The sequence below is a fragment of the Papilio xuthus genome, unplaced genomic scaffold (genome assembly GCF_000836235.2).
Source record: "Papilio xuthus unplaced genomic scaffold, Pxut_1.1 DF827597.1, whole genome shotgun sequence".
Lineage (NCBI taxonomy): Eukaryota > Metazoa > Arthropoda > Insecta > Lepidoptera > Papilionidae > Papilio > Papilio xuthus.
Genome location: NW_013531052.1, coordinates 3389481 through 3409826, shown reverse-complemented (window position 1 = coordinate 3409826; position 20346 = coordinate 3389481). Strand labels below are relative to the sequence as shown.

At 32.1% G+C, this 20346-nt stretch overlaps 1 protein-coding gene across 1 annotated transcript in view; it reads right to left on the bottom strand.

Moving 5' to 3' along the window:
* Positions 1-20346, bottom strand: part of LOC106118199 (protein PF14_0175) — a 45814-nt gene that overhangs the window by 13152 nt on the left and 12316 nt on the right. The window contains exon 3 of the mRNA XM_013312763.1: positions 1013-1384. Coding sequence (XP_013168217.1) covers positions 1013-1362 — 350 coding nt within the window. The 5' untranslated portion in view covers positions 1363-1384. The remainder of the gene's footprint in view (positions 1-1012; positions 1385-20346) is intronic.

Here is a 20346-nt window from a genome sequence, read left to right as displayed (position 1 = left end):
ACTCCTAGGCCCCGAGATACAGGCTCAGCCCTTTTCGGGGTCTGCAAGATACTTTACTGTATATTATTCTAACGTGTTTTTGTGAAATAAATTTATTCTTAAATTGACAGTTATGACACGACACGTGACTAAAATATAATATATATATATATATATATATATATATATATATATATTATATTATATTATATTACTCGCATTAAAAATTCATGTATTAAGATTTAGATGTATAGAGGTTAAACAAAATATCATTATAATACAAAATACAATAATATTGCGTAATTAACATTTTAATGCATACATATGCTAAAACCGACTTCGGTTTTAGTACATTATAACACAAGTGATTTCAATAACAACAATACTTAATAGAAATTGCCTGCTTGATCTACAAACACCAAAAAGAAGAGATATTGCGTAGTTTAATTTCATTTTGATATATGTAAATTAAAGTTGAGTTATGTAAAAATCATTTTTTGAATTTGCTAACTATATACTAAATAAAGAATTTAAATAATTTGACTTGCAACTTTAAATTATTATTATATAAAGTTAAAAATGAAGCCAATGTTATATGTATGCTAACGTGTTTAGGCAATTAATTTTCTTATGTCAGCTGTTTAGGTCGGATATTTATTATTTAGATTTTGGTTTTCAAATGATATAAAAGACCAGATATTTTCTATAAAGTTACTAGTAAATCATTTGGGTTAAAATGTTTAATTAATATGTTTCTTGCAATCAATTTAAGGTTTTCGAATCTTAACAGACTCAAATACTTGCGTTAAGTGATTATGTTAAATGGTTCCTAGTTCTGCATCACGGATGCTTAAAATTGTCTCTGTCTAAGATCATTGTCAAGTTAACATCAGAAAAACTGGAAGAGAGCATAAATAAAGTTTGCTTTATTCTTTCGTAATCACCAAAAATACACTCGTAACTACCTCTGACTAATCCACACTACCTGTACTTTCTTTAGATAACATAAGTGAGGGTATTAAAAACCACAAACCTCATGTATTTCCTGTGCTCATTGACCGGCACGAAGTACTCGTCGTACGGGTTGCTTGTGTTCATATCGACCTCAACGTCTTTCCTTTGTTTCGTCGTCCCGTTCTTGGGTGTTAAATTAATAAGTTCCAAATTGACCGCTTCGAGAGTTTTCGTGTCTCCGTTGACCTCTTTGGTGTGTCCGTTCTGATTGGGTCCGGTGGAGTCGAAGTCATTGTGGTTGGGGTCGTAGTCGTCATGTTCGTAGGCTCTGTTGTCGAAAGCGGCGGGCGGCGAGGGTGGCGAGGGAGGCCTGTGCTGCGGCCGCGCCGGCTCCCGAGGGGACGCCGATCTACTGTGGCTTCTATCCATTACTTTTGGAGCGGACTGACATCTGCAAAGATATAAGATATTTGAAATATTTATTTAACTTACTAAAGTATTTTTCATGACTATAACATTGAGAAAAAGTGTAAATGCTTATTTATTATAATTGATCGATTCACTCCGAAAGAAGGTAATGTGCTTGAGATTTACGTCTGTTCCATTGTCAACCTTCAATCTTCAACAGGCAACAAAATCAATTACATACGAATAGTCTTCCATTATTCATAACATTTAGTAACTATTTAAGTACACCACTAAGTTATGCCAAAATGAAAAAAAAGGGTGTTTCCATACATACTGTAAAAGGTAATCCAGTTATACAGATTTTGTTTATTTACCATTAAATTTAACAATTTTGTATGAAAATTTTATTGGACAATATTAAGCAAATTGTGTATTATACTCGTGTAATTATAGTAGATGTCCTTGAAACTGTTCACCGTAGTCATGTAATTAGATAATGCGATGGACATTGGATTGAAACCGGCGAATACACGAGTAATCAGTCCATCCTAAATAGGATTAGCTACACAAATTAAGGTGACAGTTCACTTCACATGAATTTTCAGTTCCTAGTTGTGATCACTGAAGTGTGACCTCGTCTTTTTTACGACAGCAGAAATTAGCAAAGCACGACTTTTATCTATTTTTATTTTTTACTCTTGTTTACAACAAAAAGTTTTTTTAAAAACGACAAATAATTTATAGTTAACTTCTAGATAAATACCTAGTAGATATTTCTCAGCGACCAAGATGGAATCAAAGTAGAAATGAGAGCAAACGAATAAAATATTATAATAAACAGAGTTTAATTAGTAAATAAACCAATAAGTACAATTAATCAGCACTATATCTCCAACTAAGGGATTTTTTCTTTAAAGTATCATAATTTTCCTCACTTTAATAAAATTTATGTAACATACGTTTAATTATATAAGCCTTAACAATCAACACAGCTTAATTTATGGTAACTTTACTTTTATAAAGCAATTACTTGTCGCCCGCGACTCCGTCCGTGCGGAAATAAAGAAAAAACATAATTTGTTTTTTCAAACTGTGATATACATGTTAAATTTCATCGATATCCGTTGAGCCTGTTCTGAGTTCTGGAGATACCTTCCAACAATCATCCACCTATACCTCTAAAACTTTCGCATTTATAATATTAGTAATGTGACGAAAACCTGTCCAGCTACTATTTAACGTCGCAAGAGCAAGACTACAGAGATTATTTACTATGCATTAATTAATAATATGAGTACATAATAATGTAGAGTTCATCTACGTCACTTGCCGTCCTTAGCCGGTAAAGAGGCTGTCGCGCCGAGGCGAGCCACCTTTTACTATACTTAAATTAAATACTTTAATATTATTAAATGTTGGTTTCTTTGATCGAAATCCCTATATAAAACATAGAATCATCTTATGTTTTCCAAAACAAAGATATAAAATAATAATAATATGTTTTATAAAGGAATTTTGTCTCAGAAACCAACAATAAGCCTTTTCTTATCATGTTTAGTTTGCTACCGGTGCTTATTACAATTCAAAGACACAAAGAAACTATTTCATTTAAGGTTTTTACATCGTTTTGTTGTGGTTTTGTATGCTGTTACAAAATAGTTCATTTTTTTTTCTCTTGTGTCAGAGAGCACAAAGAGCGTGGGTGGCTCAAGGGTTTCAACCCTTGATTTGCAATCTGCAGGTTCGGGGTTCGAATCCCGCCATGTGGTTTTCGATTTCCAATTTACATACGTACATTTATCCGACGTTCTTACGGTGTAGGAAAACATCGTGATCCAACCTGCACATATCTGAGAGGAAATTCAAAGATATGTGTAAAGTCAACCAACCCGCACTTGGCCAGCGTGGTTCACTTAGGCCTAGTCACCCTTAACTTAGGGTAGGCTCCGAGCCTCTCGGTGGGGACGTATAGTGAGCTGATGATGATGACGACAGATTCAAATATTAGTAAGTGATAAAATTGAATAATACAAGAAGTTTTATCGATGTTAGTTCCTATAGAAATATAAATGAGGTACCAAACTGGGCAATATTAGTATGATAGCGGGGCTGATTTGATAATTCAGTATTACTGATAAGAATGATTATTTCTTAATAAATCTTTGGAAACCTGGATGATGTAAATGAAAATGGAATTTTTTTACGAGATTGTCTTTAGCTAGTAATACAAGTTTAATATTGTAATAGTAAAGTTATGTTGTATGAGACAAAAAAAGTTTATTTAGACGTATTTATTCATGTGATAGACGATGCTAATTTAATTTTATATTGGATCCAAATCGATGATAATTAAGTGTCGTCAGAATTTACTAAAGTGCGACGAACGTCATAGCCTAATAATGCGACGGACATGCATATATTATGTGTTTATATATTTTTTTTATCAAGGAATGGATTAATTTGAACAAATATACGTCAATATTAAACACACACGCATACAAACAATTATATAATTTTGTATCCTTTTTAAAAAGAAAGTGAAGGTGATAATATGTTTTTATATAGGTGCTTAGACAGTGGAAACCCACAGTAAGACTGTTTTCTTTGTTAGAAAATAATATTGATGATATTCCTTAACTGAATACTTTTCCCGTAATTTTATGTTACGCACAACTTCCTCGCGGCTTGTATTGTAAGTGTTGTTTACGATTTAAGGACATCCAAGAAATCATTACGTTTATAAAGAAACAGAGTACGTAGCATTTTGATATTATTACATATCTTGGTATATATTGTATTTTGGGTACTACTTTGGGTATACTAAAATGAAATGTTCACCTTCAGTCCATTCGAATACCACGCAATGTTCATTCATGATGTGTTTTAAGGTACGCTATAGTAATTGCCTATTGAATACTCTTGAAGGAACCCACGTAAAGCTGAAGAGAAACACTGACGCCGGCATCTGTTCCCGTTGCTGAGTACACGTAACCTCACCTTAGTCTCTGTTGCCTTGGTCTATTCCTAGTGTCTAGTACGAGGGACCTCGTGTAGTAGTAGCGAGCATGGGATGAGCGGGGCGTTCGCGGCGTCTTCCGATACCGCTCGCACCGCACCAGGTTCCCGCCACCGAGCATCTTGCCCACTCACATTTTACTTTCCAAAAAATGATAAAAGTTCATTGAACTTGGCGCACATAATTATACATTTTTTAAATTGTCTTTGGTCACTGACGTCCGCGCGGCTCAACGACGGCCTCCAGTTTCAGATGACGAAGAAAACAATCATGTAAACAATAATATTGACGTTACAACCATTTGGTATATAGGGTGAGCTAATTACAACTCAGTGATTTCGAACTTTGAAAATAAAGTAATTACTTTGTATCAATTAAACTAATGCAGTTCGTTTCTTAGCATTGTTCTACTTCTATATATTGTAAAATGAACATTCATAGATTATTGTTCTGGTCGACTGTATGTTGAAAAATTTACGAAGCGATAGCGGATTTCGATACTTAATGATTCCATCATTGGTAAGGAATAGCTCAATTAAAATTACATGACGAGCAATGTTCCCACTTTACCTTCACTCGTAAACATCGGAAACGTGCTTCTTCAATTACCGTGAACACCTTGAAGCTAAAGTGTTAATACTTTAACATATTTTTCATTTTTCCTAACAATTTGTCATTTATGTCCTTGTATGTACGACCAAACGGATGTAGACATCCAGTAGGATTACTAAGATAAAGTATTGTGTAAAAGTGTCAATTTAAAAAAGAATTTAACTCATAAAACTATTTTGATTTATCTTAATATTTGAGAGCCCCCTGTAGATGAATATTTTCAACATTAGTGACTTCACGCTAAAAGAATAACATACGTGTACAGAATAGCGTGCTACTGAGTGCGTACAATTCAATGATTGGATTTAGCGAATTAACCTATATGAAAGTCACCGTACTTTACTACTATTGTTCTTTCCTAACATGAATAGTGAAGCATCTTTCATAAGTCAACATAAAATTACTACCTTTATTTTCATAAATTCAGATTATGGCACATTTTTGGAATATATTCTTAATTTTTAAAATTTTAACATTCTAATACATTTTGAATTTACGTAAACTTTATGTATTTTCTTATAAAATGTATTTACGAGTTGAAATGTTACAAAGCCGGTTGTAAGCATTATGTCGGAATTAATTTTCTCACAGCAGTGGCGTACAATTTATTGCAAATTCTTGTCAACAAATTCAATATATTATAGGTTATTGATATAAATAATTAATAGAATGCGTGTGATTTGTGCCACACTAGAATACCACACATTTATGAGAGACCACACTGTGGTCAGCAGGTGCGTTGTAACCAACCACAAAAGTACGAAAGTACATCTTGACTTTGCTCTTGTTTGTGGATATCACTCCAATATTAAATTGCTATTTTCGTAGTAAAGTTGACCAAATTGTAGATGAACTTAAATCACCCGTAAATGACGGAAACATTCATAAATTAAATAGTAATACAATCTATATCTGTATAAGTAATGTAAAGTTATCGTTAAAAAGAAATGATATCTTAATGATGCTGTTAAGTATCGTTAAAGCAGCCTTAAGTTAAATGTTAAAAATAATAAATTACTTCTATGTTATCGCTGCAGACATTAATTTTCACTCTAGAGCATCCTGTCAGGTGATGACGTGTTTTCGTCTATATTTATCGAAACTTTGTAATAAAACTTGTTTAAATGCAATCTAAGGTGAAGGCCGTAGAGCCAAAGCTGTGAATGGCGAAATCTTTTTAATAATTGGTCTCGCTAAAATGTCGACTCTTATAATCCGCGACTAAACTTGTACAGATTGTGAAAGTTGAAAACAGGCTTCGTATTGTCTACAATGTAGGAATTAATAGTTTCTGCTGTCCTCCTGACCGATATACAGCATGATTATATTGTGGTCTTGGTACTAGGAGTACATAAAAGTTTCTATCTATAAAGTATATTAGAGGTTATTGACCTAAAGGTGGAGATTCTTCTCCATTTCACTATTAGATATGAATTAGTGAATATTTCTTCTTTAAATTTTTGCTTGATAGATGTTGACAGGCTCAGAGCTTAAAAATTAGGTTTTATTTTTATATATGTAATGTTTTAACCAACTAAATGTAACATTTGCAGAACAATTGACCTGACCTTAAAATGATAACATGAAAACATCTCTCGCGTATTTATTTTGTGGCAGCAAGTTTGGCAATCGCGTCAAGTCAAGGCCTTGCACTTTTAAGTTAACGAAGCAATTTGATGAATCACTTGAACTAATTAAACGTGAAGGCTGCGAATATTTTTTGAAAGTAACAACTTTGATTATGTTTTTATAATTTTGTAGTATTGTATAAATTTGGTTGTTTAGTCTGTGTAAATATTAAGGTCATTCGCCGATTTATAAGATAACATGCATTTTACTCTAATTGAAATTGAAAAAAATGTGCAATTTTCAAAGATTTCGAAGGGAGGGATCTACGAATTTTCAGGTCTCGTGCAATAAAATACAAGAATGTAGGACTTTTACTTTCATTATTTATATGTTTTTGGTCTCAAATACGCCAAAGTATTATCACAATCTTTGTAAAGATATTTTCAATGGGAGTTTATAAATATGCCATCCAGGTACTGATTCAAGTTTAGAGGTGACATCATCTTGGTATGGGGGACCGTTGAGTCTTTACTTCGTTACAAGTTCAACGGTCAGCGTCTTGAGTTTTTATTGATTTATTTTGGTTTTGAATAACATCTTGTGACTGTGTACTTTTTTAATACGTTTGCTAACAAAAAACTTATAATACGCAGATGTATAAACATTAAAGTAAGGTAATATTGTCGGGCATCGGTGCCTCAGGGGTTCAAGCACCTGATTTGTGTTTTGCAGGTCCCTGGACCTTCGAAGCAAGGTTCGAATCCCGCTATGTACCAATGTCTTTTTCGATTTTCAATTTACATATATACATTTATCTTGAAAACATCGTGATGCAACCTGCACATATCTGCGAAGAAATTCGGAGATATGTTTGAAGTCAACCAACCCGCACTGGGCCAGTGTGGTTGACTATGATCTAGTCACCCTTAACTAACAGTATGTTGATACTTATGAAACTCCGAGCCCATCAGTGGGGATGATGATGAATGTTGTCATGTCGGGGAAAACGATAATGTATATTTTATATACAAGTAGTATAAAGTTTCCTCACTGGAATTGTAGGAAAATTGAGAACCTTGGTGTAAATGTTAACAGAATAACAATCAGGTTAGGAAGGTGACGATGATCGAGTTTTCCTTAAAAACTTGAGTAATAAATGAGGTGAGGTAAAAATATCAGACTACTTAAATCATGAACTTGTTTTCTTTAAGTACTATCTTTTATTCTGATGGTCCGATATCAGGAATATTAAGATGCAAATAAGATCTGATGAAAACAAAATGATATTTATGTTTATAAAGGTGTGAAATTCATTTTTGGACAATAAGCATAAACTAGGCACATTATACGTAATATTTATATTTAATCAGCAACCCATGAACTGAATTGTGTTATTTAAAAGTGATAAATATTATTAATTTATAAATAAATATTTTATATTTCTATACACTATTAATATTAATATTTCAATTAATAGAAAAAAACATTTAACTGAAGATAATTTAGTTCGTCATAAGTCATTATTTAAAAAAAAATCCCTCAGTATTTATTATAATAACTAGAATTGTTTATTGTAAATTCTTATCGATGAATAATATAAATTAAAAAAGACAATAAAATGCATAATATTATTGTTGTCTTAAGAAATAATCTCCCGAAGTATATGTCATAGAAATAACACCATTGAATTATTAGAAAGACAAATGACTATTTATTAATTAAAAACTGGATTAGATACTTAATGAGAGATACTAGCAGAGTTTAATTCATAATTATTTTAAGTACTAAGTAAAAAAGGGAGTTGAAAAATGGTTTGATTAGCTCTCTAAACAATGGAACGATGTATTCAATGGATTAAAAATACTTCTTGATTACTTACCTACATTGATGAACAAAAATGGTTTGCAATCTAATATTTTAGTAACTTTTTAAGTTACAATTAAGCTTCTCTGAGTACGTTAGTAAGATGTTAAAATAGTATTTATGATTATTCGCCCATTACAATCCTGGCAACGTATCTTGAAGGCCGTAGGGTCTGAATTGTCACAAGGCTTGAACGTGTGGCCATACAAATGGCGGCAAGATAGAAGCGATCATTATTCAGAGCGGATCGTTCTGTACTCACTCAATATTAGGTAATTCCGATCATGTTCGAATTGCAACACGCAATACAATCTGCATACAATCGCTCTCCGTTCGAAGCGGTCTGTTGCACAGGATCGCGTTCTCTAATTACTGGCAGGTTTGTTTTTTATCTAATAAGGCAAAAAAACAAAGCTTCCTTGATACTATATTTGAATATCGAAACGTGTTCGTTTAATCAAACGGCTTTGTTATTGTTCGGCGTTAATATGTTCGGGTAATTTGATATAACATTGGTTGAAAGAAAAAGTTTAACATGTATATTTTATATGTAAGTTAACATAAACAAGAATCTATAAAGAGTTTTAATAATCCACGTTAGATTCTGATAACATCTACATTTGTGGATTTGAAAATCCTAATAAAAACTATTTTTTTCTTTTAATAAGTTTGTTATGTGCTGATTATAAATTGCTATCATTGGATTGTACATAATCCAATAAAGAAAAAGATAAAAGACAAAGGATATAAAGATGATTGATCCGGTAAATATAATTTTAAATAATATAAACACAACTGTTCCTATGTGGTTCGGTATACAGTTAGTTTTTAGTATAATTTATTCCAGCAATAGATAAATTAATTAGGGCAAAACAAAAATGTTTTAAATCTTTTAAAAGTTTGTAAAGCTCTGGGTCTTGTAGGATCTGCAGGTTTTACAAGGATATATTTTTATCTATAGTTTAGTTCTCACAGAATATAACCTGTGTTTTACATTACGCGTGGGACTTAATGTTTGATTGTTCAAACATTGTGAATCATTACGAAAAATGTTAATTTGAACGGAGGTTGAGCAAATATAAAATGTTTAAGCATTAACTGTGTTTTTAATTAAATGGCTTTTGTGATTTTCAAAAAGCGTAAAAACCGAACCGAGGCTCTTGGCCTTTTAAAGAGTTCGAGTTTTTCGAATAATCTGAGTTCGGAGTTCTTTAAGTTGCCGTTTACGCAGGCTTTGTACTCTAAAATACTCGCATAATAACAACGTTGAAAGTTCCCCTGAGTCATTTTGCATGTGTGCGCTGTTAAGCTTACTTCTAACCTTGAAGCTTAAAGCTCGCCTCAAAACTTCCAAGCATTTCCCTTGTGTTAGTCATGAATATGAAATATGCGTTGCGAAATTGTTGCTACGGCATAACTAAGTACACCAAAGTTTTGTTTGTTGCGGGACAATGCTTGTAGCATATTTATTTTGATCAAAGATTTGTTGTTATTTTATTACGACAGGAAATAAGCTTAAAAATCTATGTTTAAATTTGAAGAAATTAGGTGGCTTTTGTAGATTAAAATTTAAATTATTTTTTAAATAATTTTAAACGTAATGGATTTTTTTTGCTGACAGAACATAACCTTAAAAAATGTAAACCGATAATTGGCATATTTGTTCTAATTTACATATATTATGTCAGCATTGAGTTGAGCAATATCACCTCTAGTTTGTCAAGTGTCGTGACACCAGGCGACCTCGTTGCGACTTTGAATCGACTCCCGAGTCGTGCCAGCAACAAAACTGTGCGTGTGTTTCACAACAGCAAAGGATAAGGTAATAAAATCGATTTTGGAGCGCTTGCTACATCGATTGGCGTAGGGGCTGAATCGATTACTTCATTCGTTGACGTTGATAACAATAGTAGAGCCAGCAAAACAATATCTGTTGAACAAATTTGCTGGCTCTACCAGTAAAATACCACGATTAGACAGTAGGCAGGTATGAAGTGGAAGTAATTCAAAGTTTCGTTTGATGAGTTGAAAAAAAACTAAACTCTTATTACAGTTTTATAGGACTTTTTTATTCTTTAACATGAAAATTAGACAAAAAATGTACATTTGAAAAGAAATTTCAAAACAAAATTAACTTTAAAATTAATTAGGAATAAAAAAAAATTAAATAGCCATTGGAAAAATTCGTTATAAATCTTTGATAACGTAATGGGTTTTAATAGAATTATAAACATATCTAAAGATACATATGAATGTAAATGAAGATGTGCATTCATTACATTTATCCTCGTTTAATCGATTCACATACACGTGGAATGCTATGTACATTGTATATGTGTGTACATAATTACTATGTAATCATTCGGCGCTTCTACAATTACTGACATAAACATGCATTAAATGACAATTAAAAACAATACAGTAAATACCACTTACGCAATAAAATAATGCGATTAATAACATAATATGTATTAAACATTTAATTATTACAAAATTATAATTAAAGCTTTTAATTTTTTTTATAAGAGAAGGGGCAAAGAGCGGCCGGAACACCGAGGTGATCAACGACACCCATTTACATCTGCAACACCATAGGAACTGCAGATGCGTTGCCGAGATTTGTTTAAAACAGATTAAAAGCTTTTAAGAGCTTTATTGCCTTTTGCCTGATGGAAATTAACTGTGTGTGCACACAGTTTTTAAGTTACGCAGAAATTTTGTGGCTAAAAGCCCATAAATTTAGGTTAATGACGACCATTGGAATGAAGAAGGTTTCATGCCATATTTAAGTCACACGATTACATACACTAAATGATTTATCTTAATCTGAGATTTGCATGTTAACCCGCACCATTGCATATTGCTGTACAATATAGAGAAGATAACGGTATGTCGTAAATAAGTAAAAATAATGCTTCGAAATGATTGATTATTGTCATTAGCCGGTTGTAGTCACGTAATGAATCAGAAGTCTGAAGCCTTTTCGGGCGGCGTAACTGTAAAGATGGTCAGTGACCAGCGAAGGCGGTAGCGGTGCGGTGGCGAGGATGGTTGCTGCTAAATGTACGTGAGTCGCGTGGGAGCCGAAATAAATTCTACGTAATCGAGTTTTTAGTAATCATGTGTAATGTCTTTACTTGTCGGATGACTAAAATAAAGTAAAACAAGGAGGTTTATCTGTTTATTTAACTTTGTTTAACTGAAATTGTTTTTGAAAGTTCTTTGTTTTTAAATGTAAGCGAGTTTATAATATAATATGAGATTAAATTAATTAAGTTCATTCGTTTCATTGTTTTTTATAAGAACGTAATTAGACGTATAATACGTTGGTTTTTTAATTTATGAATTTTCAAATAAGATAGTGAGAACGGTATTAGTTTTCTGTAAAATTACTTTAGTTAACAGTGATAGTACCACTAATTTGAAAAAAAAAATTGACAGCGTTTGCCCAATTTCTATAACGGTAAACACAATACTCCTCATACATTAGAGAACAAAGTAAATTAGCAGGCGTTCGGAAATCGTAATACTCCTTTCAGAACCGCAAGGCCACATAACCGCGTGCCTATCTAATGAAATAAAACCTCCTTGGATCGTGACCATAGTTCGCAGTAAGGCTGAATGCAACCGGTTGCCTTTACCTTATTTAGACCTCGTATCACGCAGATAAGTTATTGACAGTCGACACGCATATAATATTATCTGTCACCTGCACTTCCTTAGTATAAAAGTGAAGCCCAAATTGGAGGGACCTATCCGTCTTCCTATTATGAACAGACAAAGGGATGTATGCACAGCCATGCGTATTGTAAGGACGTTAGTATTGACAGTTTTCATTTCCTTTTGTTAATGTCTTAATTGTTAATACACTGAGTATTGTAAATTGGATAGTGCTATAAGTATATATTATTAATATTTATTATACACTGTTTTGCAATAAGAGTTCATAAGCGTTGTGTTGTGGTGTTAACTAACGAAGAAAATAAGTAGAGTGATTTGAAACACACAAATAAATAATATTTGTTTGTAATTTATTGCACAACGATAAAGGATACGTTTACAGACTCTCAGATACAATTATATTTAAATTCATTGCGAAGTAGCTCTGAGCAAATTGTTGCGATAATTTAAATGACAGATTAAGGAGTGAGCTCGAAGGGGCATGCATGTGTAATGTTTGGATGACGGGCTGTCATCGTCAAAGAATTTGGGCGCGGTCTAGCACCTCGCAAGATGAACTCTCACAATGGTATCAAGATTAACTGAACAATCCATATGATAAGTGTTTGCTAAGTATTCATATGTGTATGTTAAATTAACCATATCGCCTGTAGTTTTATTTCTAAGTATTGTTAGGAAGAAAATCCGACACGGTGCCGGTGTACTGGCGCAAAGTATTAAAAACTTTTTTGCTGTTTTATACTATTGCATAGTTTTCAATCTCTTAGTTGATTAATTTTTTATAATGATTCATAAAATGAAAGTTGACAACGAAAAAGGGATTTTTTTTTGCGAGCACTACGTACGTTTCTTATTCATCGTTTATTTTTTAATTGCAATTTTACAGCTAAATATAATTGCCGTTTAAATTTTATAATTAACTTATTACCGATAATGTTAAACTTTAAAAGAACCTTCGGTGTTTTATTAAATTCATGCATTTAAAAAGTTTTTAAATTAATTTATTAAATTAAAGTTTAGGCTTCCTTGTGACATTTATGTTAAAATGTATTGATTTTTATTTTAAAATAAATGTTACCTAAGTAAAGCTTTATCAATGTGAATATAACCATGTCTGTCTATTCCATTCTTTATCGTTGTAGATTTATATCATCATGATTTCCACGTAACAAGTGTTTAGAATTTGTTTCTTGCTATATGTAAAACGTGGATTTAATGTGTTAAATATATAAACATTTCGATGGATGCAAAATTACTTGGTGTTATTTTAAAACTACAGCATATAAATATAATTCTCCTACCAAAGACAACCATTGATCATTTTTAATTAAATTAATTTTCGAATCGTATAACAAGAATCTGGATATAATTCGATAATAGTTATGATTCGGATATAACAGATACAAACTTGTTATTCAACTTTTACTTGACAATGAACTGTATGTAATATTACTGTAGACCGGACCGAACGACCTCAGGGCGAGCTTTATTTGCGACCGGTCTATGGATACGGACACTGTATTGACTATCAGCACGCGACTGTACTGTTACCGACTTCCGTTGCAACCGGATGTACACTTGTGAGCGTCTGAAAGTATCGAAGACTTGTTAATTACGTAACTTTATTGCAAGATGTTTGTTAAAGTTACAGTGCATTCCGAAGATTTCTCTTTCTTTTTCTGTACTGTTAAAAGAGAAAGACGATAATGAAATGTATGTATTTCAGGTTGGATATTAGCTCATTAAGTTTAAAACTTAGTTGGATCCCTGAATTTACACATTATAAATATGAAAGTTTACATGAATGGATAACAAACGTCTAAACAGATCTCGCTGAAATTTGTCACAGATCTAGAACTCTTAGTCTTAGAACACATAGGCTATACAAAAAAACTTTTTTTTAATTCCGCGCGGGTAAAAGCTAGTATAATATAAGACCCAAAAATAGCATTTTATATTTACTATTTACAATCAAAAATGAGATTGGCATCGTTCATTGCCTTGCTTTGTATTACTTAAATTGTTAATCTCTTCTCAATTATAGACGGTCCTGTGTAAGAGTTCATCCACCTGAAATTGCAAAAGCCTTTGGGCCAATAGCGGTCATCAGTCGCAAAAAGTAGATAGATAATCTATGAACGTTAACAGTTAACGCAACCTATACGAGTCACGTTGCTCCCACATTGAGGTTATAGAGTTTTTACTCGGCACTACGTGCAGGTTCTTATACGTGTCAGGTAGAAATCGAGAGTCCGTCGTGGGTGCAAGCCGACCCTGAGCAAACGCCTTCGAACCAAATGATACACGCATTCTTCTCGCACAACAATTATACATTGACTCGTTGATTTATTGATACGATAATAGGTTTTAAGGTCTACTGCATACGGGTTACTTTGATTTATCTTTTTATGCAATATCGTGTTTAATCTATCTTCTATATTGTAACGAGGGCCTTGCGAAAGTAAGAGCGTGTCTTCATTGAATACTTTTGGTAGTACACGTATGTAAATACGTTAATATCGCTATTTTTACTTTTGTAATTGTTTTTAATTACAGTTGAGTAATTTGGCCCGAGCATGGCACAACGCTGCGCACGTAAAGTTTGCTTAACGCGTTGCGAAGTGCGATACTGATTGCTAATGCTTAGGCGAAGTGTTAACTACTTTATACTGCGATTGAAAAACCATTAACATATTAAAGTAATGTATGCTTAAGTCGGGTAACAGGAGATAAGCCTATTTTTTATCCGACTTAAGTAGGAGGAGGTTCTCTAATCTTCTGTAAATCTGCTTAAAACTAGATTAGATATGGCAAGAATTATCATTGTAACTAGAACAAATAATTAGCGCCTAAGTATGTTTGTACTACCTAGTGTTTGTTGGTTGTCAATTGAGAACTAAGATGAAAGTAAATTTGTGAAGTCTTCAGTTTGATTGGGCAACGTTAAGAACAATGCGGTTTTGTTCGCTCCAACAATCTGTTTTATTGTTCACGTCTAGTCTGAGAAATGACCGTATTATTTTGCATTAAACTCTACTTTTACTAAACGCTATCCTTCGATAACACTCCTTCTTTAAATATAAATAGGACTCATTTTGCTGTGCTTAAAATAAAAATTCAATGACCATTTACCTTATTGACTAGTTGGTGAATAACAGGTTATTTCCTTGAGGGTAATCAATAAAATTGACTTTATAACTGAGTCATTTCATTATAGCTTAAGATCTTGTGAATTGCGCATTCAGAATGCGGATAATGAAATTTGTATAGTCATATTTATATGCTACAAAATATTGATATTTGCTGTGTGAATTTTTTTAAGATGTATATAAGTAAATTACTATTGCGTTTACATAAGAAACTATTGTTACTATTGTAAAACCCAATTTTCATATTTAACTTTTAGCTGTCGACCGCGACTCCCTCCGAAAAACTTTATTAGTAGCCTATGTGTTCAACCAGACTATGTTCTATATCTATGCCAAATTTCATCGAGATCAATTAAGCAGCTCTGGAGAAATCTTCTAACAAACATCCATCTATCCATATAAACTTCGCATTTATAATATTAGTAAGATTTTATTATACATATACATTTATTTATCATATTATTAATATAGTATATTTCATATCCAAAAAAAATATACAAAACATATTATATTAAAAACAGAAAACCACCGGCTGCGGAATCCCATGACTCAAACAACCAGTGGTCAGGGCTGCAGAGACAGGAACCTTCTCACGATGCGCGCGGTTTCTAGGATAACAGCCTAGTAAGATTATTGTTTACTTAACTTTTAATGGATTTCATTGTTTCTAATGATTTTACACCTTATCTGTCTGAAATAACATAAATATAGATTGTTTAGGATTATTACTACGGAAGATTTGTAATATTTCCTTCATAACAAGAAGTTATAAACAACACATGTAATTGTTTATTGTCCTATTCTAATATCAAGTAAATAAAACTATATCATGACATGTTTATAAGATGGGTAGTTTTAATTCAATACAATATAATCGTAAATGTCACATTTCATAATATTCCTTCAACTTTATTACGTGTCCGCACTTCTGTAATTCTGTAAACATCTTGGACATTTGTAGAAAGTGTGTTTACTTCAACTTACATAACATATTGAACGAGTAAATGGACAAACAGACGTCTACCTGATATTATATAATCAAATTAGTGAATTGATCGATTGACATATGCGTGAGTTTGATTATCACATTGTTTATTTCATTTTACGAAAGCCGGTTATGATTTTATTTCTATTTTTCATAAGAGTTGTAACATTTGCCTTTTGTTTTATGCTTTAATAGTTTTGTTCTCAATTATATGGAAAGTCTATTCAATTTCATTACAGTCCAGTCTGAATAGAAACATAACATTTTGTTACAATTTCACTTATTTACGGCATTTACCTAATGTTCTTTTATTTACGTTTATTTTCTATACAGAAATATCATTTAAAAACCACACGATCGACGACACTTTAGCTCTTATTGCTTTTAAGTTTGTCGAAGATGCATTCATTTGGCGTACAATTTACTTTATTGTACTTGCTAATATGGCTGTGATTTAGTTGTGGTGTTTAAGAAATTAAAAATACTGTTAAGTTTCAAGTTAAAATGTTTCAATCAATAAGATACTGGAACGGTGATTGTTACGTGTGATACGTTACATGTAAAACACTTTCAATGATCTGTTAAGCCTCTGCTATAGAAAGCTCTGCGTATCCGGCTCAATAAGTTGTATGAACGAGTTACAATTTTGAGATACAATAGTCGAGATTTTCGATCACGAGGTCGGGGGTTCGAATCCCACCATACGACTATTGTCGTAAACCATATCCTAGCACAAGCATACAGCTTAGTTGTAATGATAAAAAGAAATATTAGTAAATTTACAAAAAATCTGTTAATATTTTATCAAAAAAAAACTATTCTTTTTTATTGATCATGCACTTTCATACAAACCTATTGTTATCTCTTTCATATTCTGTAAAAATAACAGAGATAACAAGTTTCAGTTGTGGAATATTAGAGCAACAACATTCATTATCATGGTTTTGAAATTTTAAAATTCTTTTTATTTGAAAAGACGTTATTTGTATAATATAAATTATATAGATCTTGATTTTTATCTATATAAATGGCGGTTTTCTAAAAGGTCAAATTGTAAGAAACAAAAAGCGAATGAACAAGGCTGGAACCAATCAATCAATGTCGAAATACATTAATAGCTTTTTTAAATGTATTAGTGCAAAGTTATACAGAGTTACAGTGTGCTTCCACAGTCTCTGGTTAACCAGTGAGTTATCTCTAGCCACTTCAAAGATAATGAGAGATGTTTTTGTATAGGAGTTTCGTATTGCAAATCATCTATAGTATACTTATTTATCACAGTGTTTGGGAGCTATTAGTACAATCATTAACAATTACGAGATATTTTTCAACTCGAATCTGACTATGAAACGTTAAAAAATAACAATAATTTCGATTAGCACGAAACAGTGAATTAGGGAAATCTTTTTCAAACGTTGCTTCATAAAGTAAATTTTTGCAACACACTTTCATTTTTAAAATAGCCAAAATTTTATTAAAACTGACGTGTCCAGGCGAAATTTTAACAGTCAGGTAAACTTTACAGTTTTTAGATTTGTCTGCACTTGTCAGTTTTGATTGTAGAGTTTTTGACTGTTCTGTAATAACTGTGCAGTTAACACTGAAGCACTTGCAATGAAACATTTGCTTTATAGCTATTATATAAGCTATTATTTTCGTGTCTTACACATGTGTAGAGTCAACACAAGAGATTAGTCGGTCACGAGTCACAAGCACGACCTATTGAAGTTGTTTGCGATTTCGCCGCGAAAACTATTTTACATCTTCATGGCCGATACGATAGTGAAATCCGCTAAAGATACTGTCACGAAACTGACGATATTCGCGGCAAGTGACGAAACAGATGAACCTTGAATTGTTACCAATATTGAACAATGAAAAGTCCCTTTAGATGCACTCTGTTTACGATATTTTGCTAAAATGAAGATTTAACATAAATTATTTTGTGGAATGCCAAATGAATAATGAAATAAACTAATTATTAAATTGTTTTTAAAATTATATCTATTTTTTTAATATATTTCTTTAAAGAAAAAGAATAAAAAGGCTTAAGTTCATTTCTTTAAGCATTTACGTTGCTTTTAATTTTTCAAAATTTAGTAGTTTTGTGATTTGTCATTGGAGTATGACCATGTCATTGTGCAGTGACATTCAGATTATCGTTTTATATGTACATCATATTATATAGTGTTGGTTAATTCTCGTGTCACATGTTTATTTCATGTGATTACCGTGTGCGATGTGTTTACGTGTCCATTGTGTGGACACACGGTAAGTGATTGCGCACTTTAAAATGTACACTGTAACTAAGTTAGAAATATATTTTACTTAACGAAAGTAAATAAGATACTATAAACATATCGTATATCCAAAATATATTTTGTTTTTATTTTGAAAGGAAAGAATATCTTTGAATCTAATAATATTCTGCTATAATGCTCTGCGTCCCGGAGGCCTAATTTAGTCGTCTTTCCCTTCCCACCCTCTTTCTTTCTGTGCATCCTCTCCTCCGTCGATTAAAGGTAGGCAACGCATATGCAATTGCGTATGTCTATGGGCAACGGTCACTTCGATATTTCAGCGATTACAGGTGGCCGCTCGCTCGTTTGCCACTTTCTGGTATAAAAAATAATAATAATAAAGACGTAATTATCTTATTTCTTGGCATATTAAAAGCACAGTTTTTACGATAAATATGTTGAACTAGAAGCTTGTTATGATAGTAAACATAGCATTTTGTTCTCCATTACACAAAAAGCCACAGACTGTTAGAATACGCCGCAATAATTACACCTCGTAAGCAGTATGTCAAACGCGGCTCTTAAATCACTTAACTACTACTTTAAGCTTACTACTTATGCTATTTTTAAATGATAGGTGTGAAAATATCGCCTTATCTAATTGTGTATTTAACCTCGATTTATATAAAGGCATGATTGGGAGGTTATTATTTGTCGTAGTGTATAAATTTTATTTTTGGTGAATTAATAAGATAGGGTTAAATTTTATCGTATTATTAAAGTTCAAGATCATGCAAATTTTCCACAAGAGGATTATTATTCATTAATAATAATGTAAAAATTATTGACGTAAATAGAAACTTTATTTCTATAATAGTTTTTGTTGTTTATTAGATATTTGACAAACGCATACCTCAAAATATCTAATGTATTAATTTAAAGGATGTTATTTAAAATATAATTAAGCTTTTTTTTTAAAACATTAAAGAGTTAAAAAATATTGACTTAACACCAGATATAAATAATCCGTAGTGCAAATAGCAAACATTTTTTGATATTGCTAGTAGCGCATCCTAAATGTCGTGACTTTTAAAACATCTCGAAGGTGAATCGAGTTCAGATAATTTCTGCATTGAGCAATAAAATAAAGGCACCTAAACTGGTTTGTTTGCAGCGTGCAACCTCCTGATGCGGACTTAAGGAGAAAATGTTTTGTATCACGCTATGAGTTCACAAAAAATTATCTTTCATATGAATTTGTTCGAAAGTTCATTATACCTTTGTGATCGTACATGAAGGGATAATTGATTAAATGGTTTATGCAAGCGATTTCTATATCGAAGAGGCACGGTTTTAGTGTGACCATAGTTTTATATACCGTTGAACGCTTATGAATAAGACACATCGACGTTAATGTAATTTTTGTTCTTGTAGCTTTCAACTTATTAAGCATAATTTTAAAGCCAGAACAATTTATACAGTGAGCCTTACAATATGCCGTTCTTAAGATAGTTTTAAGTGTGGTATGAATTTAAATTTTAATTATATTCAAACCAACTGAAATATCTTTAATTGTCTCTTCTTATTGCATGTCTAACTTGGTTGGGCCATTCTCTATAAACTCCAGATAAAATCGTCTTTGTTCCAAAGACTAAAGATTAAAATATTGATTAGTGTTTGTTCAGACGGCTTGGCTGTTGAAACAGCGGCGACGAAAGTCGTCGTGCCTTATTCAGAATGTAAGAATTACTAATAGCAACTTTCTGATGTCCTGGTATCGGAGACTATTTATGAGGTTGTACTGTCACTTTGAAATACTGCACTTAGATTGTAAAGAAACTTGTTTGCCAGCAATTAAATAGGCTAAATGTGGAATTTTCCTTTACTACG